Below are 5,866 nucleotides of genomic sequence, written 5' to 3' on the forward strand. Positions count from 1 at the left end.
GTGAGTGAGTGAGTATGGTTTTACGCCGCTTTTAGCAAGATTCCAGCAATATCACGGCGGGGGACACCAGAAATGGGCTTCACACATTGTACCCATGTCAGGAATCGAACCCGGGTCTTCGACGTGACGAGCGAACGCTTTAACCACTAGGCTACCCGACCGCCCCAAACATCAAGAAACAAACCACCAACGAGGCGAACACAACTGGTGTTCAATCGGGATGCCTATTTCTTGCATAATTTACAAAATAATCTAAAATTGTTACCTATACGAATTCACATGGACCCTTCCGTTTACACCCCCCCCCCCCCCCCCCCCCCCCACACACACACACACTATATATATATATATATATATATATATATATATATATATATATATATACATACATACATACACATATATATATATAAATATAAATATACTCACACGCAAAAGAAACGCAAGTGGTTTTACGCAAATAGGTAACAAACACGGAACCATAAATTGATACGAGTTTTAGCATGTAGTGGAGCCTGATGGTGTTATCAATATTTTTGGTTGCATTTTGGAAGCCCCGAGTAAAAACGCAACATAAAAAACGAATCGCCAAAACGCACCATTTCAATGAATATGTGGGTATTTCTCGCGAAATCGAAAATGCACGAACTGTCACGAACTGTAGTGGGTATAAAACTGTGGCCGATTCTTGGACCAACCACTCCTTGGTCAACAATGCCACGTCTAACTCAAATTCAGAGAAACCCGGCTATCGGACGTTTGGAAGCTGGAGAATCTGTCCAAGATGTTGCCCGTCATTTCAACGTTAACATAACCACAATTTACCATCTCCTGCATCGATACAATGCTATACAGACCACAGATGACCTTCCTCGGAGCGGTCGTCCTAGGGTCACCACACCTCGACAAGATCGGCAGATTACCCGTCAACGCCAGCGACATCCGTTCCTAACTGCAAGTGAAAGTGCTCGACAGACCATAGGAACACATTTGCCGGGACACTGTGATCCGACGTCTCCGTTCCAACAACCTCAGATGTCACCGACCAGCTCGTCGTCCTGTTCTCCAACCACGGCATCGACAAGCACGACTTCAGTGGGCACAGGGTCATCACAATTGGCGTCATCGTGAGTGGAGGCGTGTCATCTTCTGACGGAAGAGTCAGAATTTGGCGACGTCGAGGTGATCGTTTCGCTGACAGAAACGTTGTGGAAAGGGATCCATGGGGTGGACCTAGCGTCATGATATGGGCAGGGATTGGACTTAATGCGAGACTTGGACCCATGTGCTTTCTGAATGTTGGTCAAGGTCGGGGACACGGCGTTACTGCTCAGCGGTATATCGACCAAGTGATCAGACCCCACGTTGTTCCATTTTTTGCACAACATCAACAACACATTTTCCAGCAGGACAACGCTCGTCCCCATGTTGCCAGAGCTACCATGGCCTTTCTGCAACAACACAACATCCGTGTTCTACCGTGGCCAGCCCTCAGCCCTGATCTGAACCCCATCGAACACTTGTGGGATGAGGTTCAAAGGCGTCTGCACAATGTGCGCCCAGTCCCTACAACTGCCGATGAACTACGCACAGCTGCTCTGGATGTGTGCAGGAGGATCCCTAGGACCTTCACAAATCGTCCGATCAACACACCTGGTATTGACTGACATTTTGGGTATTGACCCGAAACTGTGTAAGCCCTTAACATTTGAAAAAAACAATTTTGTCATCTGCCTTTTAATCCATTAAACTGTCTTCAGTCAAATTTTTGTCAATCTTGCCCTATTAGTATATCTTGTCTTTACTGTTGAAAATAAATAACATGTATACTGCATACTCGACTTGCGTTTCTTTTGCGTGTGAGTATATATATTAATAAATATATTAATAAATATATTAATATATTAATATATAGTATTATAGTTTCTACTTATTGCCACAGCAGTCGACGGAGTCGTCTTTCCGAGGCTACACTGCATGCCACATCTCAGAGACGCAGCCATGAAGTTGTGTTGGTTTCTTGTGTTGGGTGCCACCATGTACCACTGTGGTTCATGCGACAAGAGGGGAGTTTCTAAACAACTCTTCTTTGTCGACATTGTGGCCCCTCCAGCTGACATCAGGTCCACCATGACGACGCTTAATAACACCTTGTATGGTGTCCAGGGTGTCACAGTTGAACAAGCCTTCAAGGTAGGTCCCAGGTCCCATTTAGTGTCACGGTGGAGGATAGTTCGCCAGGATGTTACACGATATTCTCTACAATATATGTGCCTCCGCAGTTGCCGAACCATTCCATACGATTAGGTTTACCGATTTCTGTATGAATGGTGGGTGAGTGGGTGAGTTGGGTTTAACGCCGCTTTTAACAGTATTCCAGTTATATAGCGGCGTGTCAGCTTAATGTGGGAGGAAAGCCCGAAGTGATGCAGGTCTCAGACGTTTACCACTTCGGTGAAACCCTCGAGCACGGGTATGGTGCTGACAAACCTAGAAACATAATCGGGGCGAACCGGGATTCGAACCCATAATCATAGGTTTCTGGCGTGCCCAAGGGACGCAACTCTGCTCAGCGAATCGCGGCGCCTTAGACGACTGGGCCACCCGTACCACCTGCATGAATGGATCTTGTATGGCACAAACAATTCATTTTTCCAATCATTAACCATAAACACGCAGAGCATATACTTATTGTGTAGACCATCTCTGGTTAACTGTGGGGCGGTCGGGTAGCCTAGTGGGTAGAACGTTCGCTCGTCACGCCGAAGACCCGGGTTCGATTCCCGACATGGGTACAATGTGTGAAGCCAATTTCTGGTGTCCCCCGTCGTGATATTGCTGGAATCTTGCTACAAGCGGCGTAAAACCATACTCACTCACTCTGGTTTACTGTAAAACGACAAATCGTGATACATGTAAAATTTTGATTTCCCATCTTATATCAGAGTCTGATAGAAGAGGATATTTGCATTGTGACTATTATCTCTGGTAAAGTACATTTGTTATACAATTTGGGGAAATGCCTAAGAAGATGATATAAATTCCGACCAAATTACCTGCAATCATTTTTTTCCCAATTTTCAGGTCGTTGGCGAACCACGGGTTGTAGCCAGTAAGTATAATCACCTTCTGACAGAAGTGTTTAATGATTTCTCTCTCTTGTCGGGTTATCATTGTGTTATATTCGTTGTTTAAAAAATTTGGCCCACTTAGTATTTGTTCCCCAACCTGATTGCATCACTTTAAATATATTCAAACACCTTTGAGTGTCCGTCAACAATTAAGTTACCAATGATTAGACGAACCACAGACCTGTGTAACAAGTCCGTGGACGATCAAGTGTCGAAAGAATCAGTGGTGTCAAATGCGCACATGAATCTGAATCAGTTCATAAACTCAAACGTGTGTGAAAGTAGTGTAGACCAATACAATGTCTGATTCCATTCCAGGGGCAAAGGGTTAGCCGAGTTGCTAATTCGTAAATCATATTCTTGCTGTCCCTTGTGGTTTGGTTTGAATACTGCAAAAACCGACATATTTATTAAATAAACCGACATATTTATTAAATTCACTCTCAGTCGCTCACTCGTGTAGATAAGTGTTGAATTCGATGTAGACGGGCCTAGCTGATTAACAGAACGTTTATCGCAAAACAACCCAATCTTGCAGCTCCTTAAACGCCGAGGCTGTTAATTGGTAGGTGACTACGTGATGTTATTTTCTTCAGTTCTCAAGTTTCAAGCTCTGTGCGACTGGAGACCATTGGAAGAAGCCCTGCTGGCAGCCAATCTCAAGATCAATGTGAAGTCGGTATATGGAGAGATGAATCTGGCAGCCGATCTGAAGATCAACAAAGACCTTCTTGAACGGGCCCCAGAGCCTGCGAACATTCACGGGGAGTTCATTTACCTCGTGCATCTCCGACTCACAATGGGAGGTATGTTGGTCAGGCCAGTGACGGTAGTCGTCACATAAAGCCCTATGGGTGAATAAGCTCTATACACTGGAAAATGGTTTGGTGCAAATTTGATCATGTTTGAAATATCAAAATGCCAATATGTTCATCCAGTAACGTCTTCGCTTCAGGGCAAACCGGTTCCTCGTACGGAGAGGAACTCCGCAATCTCATGGTGCACACTTTAAGACGTCGAGTTACTGGTGTACACTATTTGAACTACAACGTGTTGGGTGAATTCCCAATCCAGGTATGCAATCGTAATCATCATCTGTTTATTCTTAACTTTATTTACTGACCTTAAAGACACATAGTAAATGGTTTGTTAGAACCGTATCCTGGACGCACACAAACATCCAAGGATATCTGTAGAATAGGTCTTCAGCAACCGTTGCTTGTCGTAAGAGGCGATTAACGGGATCGGGTGGTCAGGTTCGCTGACGCATGTCATCGATCCCAATTCCGTGGACCATTGCTCATGATATCAATCACTGGATTGCCTGGTCCATCCTCGATTATTTACAGACCGCCGTCATATAGCTGGAATATTGGTGAGTGCGGCGTTAAACAACCAACAAATCCAAGGATATCTGGAATAAACATGTTTCACACTGAATACATGGCGGTTATTAATCTTGTTTAGATTAGTCAGTATGCTATTCATTGTCCTGTCAATATCTCAAAGAAAAAACTTCAATAGTTGGTGACGTAAGTGAGACAATGTTACACTACTAACAATACAAGATGACACTCTGTATTGTTCTGCACATGTAGTGATCGTCGCTTATTGAACAATTTTAAAATTCTAGTTGTGGAAATCGAGACTGAAATAAAAAAAAATATTCATACTTAATATGCATGCAACATATGTACAATTGTGAGGAAAACAAACTAATACAAAAAGAGAGAGTTTTTTTCCTGTAACGTAGAGAAAATGGAGATCTAAGTGTGCCACCTAGTGCGGCTGTGTAGTATGCTGACTATGAGGAGTCCGGGACAGACTCGATCAGTATCTAGTTGTGCTCCATGCTTCTCTCAAGATCCGACTGAAGGACCGACCATTGATATTCTGTTGCAAGGTGTTTCTTCATTTTTAAAAACCAGGCTCATATTTTGAGATAAAAATATATGGTTTTGTAGCTGAAAACAAATATCCCCCAGTATACCAAATGGTCGGTCTCTAATGGGGATCACCTGGTTACAATGTGTACTGGGTTGATGGATCGTTGCTCTTGCGGTCAACCACATGCACTGGCGGCCATATTTACAGGCCATCATGACTGGAACGGCGCCGACATGAACTTTATTTTGTGATGAGTTGATGTTTTTTTCGGAGTTTCTTCTTTCCCTTGCTACAGATGCTGTATTTTGCTGTACATCATCCGAGAACTGTTGAGATGACAACGTGGCGATACAACAATGGGCCACTCGAGATGACGAACTCCGTAACCCGGATTGAGCATCTCCAGGATTACATCCAGAACAATTACTGTAACTAAATTAGCCATGTCTGACCTTTGCCTCAGTAAAACCACATGGTCGCCACCTTGTCTTAAACAAAGTGTGAAACATTAAATAAATTATTTGCATCTGAAAATACGAAAAACGTGGTCGTGTTAAGCGTAGTGAATGGATATTTTACAAGATAGCAAGAAATGAAGAATCATGAAGTCGGTAAAAATCAACAAATTTCAACATTCACTTTTGCAACTGCTGGTATGTCATGTCTAGAGACTTTCAAGACATTTATTTAAGCATCCATTGTTGTTAGACTGAATGGGTTATGCCTCGATGGTCGGAAGTGAAGTCTTATCGGCAGTATTTCTGCCATATTGGGACTAGAGCATTTACACCATGTAAAAACTGTCACTATTAACCTCAACGTCAGAGAATAATCAGTCTCGATTATCT

General features: G+C 43.3%; 1 protein-coding gene across 1 annotated transcript; it reads left to right on the plus strand.

Annotated features, from left to right (window-relative positions):
- The first annotated feature begins 1,942 nt into the window (after positions 1 to 1,942).
- On the plus strand, positions 1,943 to 5,561 carry LOC124115628. Its single transcript, XM_046476685.2, has 5 exons — positions 1,943 to 2,193; positions 3,085 to 3,112; positions 3,728 to 3,937; positions 4,087 to 4,205; positions 5,314 to 5,561. The coding sequence occupies exons 1-5, from the start codon at positions 1,978 to 1,980 to the stop codon at positions 5,452 to 5,454; spliced, it is 714 nt and encodes a 237-aa protein (XP_046332641.2). The 5' UTR covers positions 1,943 to 1,977; the 3' UTR covers positions 5,455 to 5,561.
- Positions 5,562 to 5,866: the final 305 nt, after the last annotated feature.

The sequence above is a fragment of the Haliotis rufescens genome, unplaced genomic scaffold (genome assembly GCF_023055435.1).
Source record: "Haliotis rufescens isolate VD_foot unplaced genomic scaffold, xgHalRufe1.0.p SCAF_7, whole genome shotgun sequence".
In the NCBI taxonomy this organism is placed as follows: domain Eukaryota; kingdom Metazoa; phylum Mollusca; class Gastropoda; order Lepetellida; family Haliotidae; genus Haliotis; species Haliotis rufescens.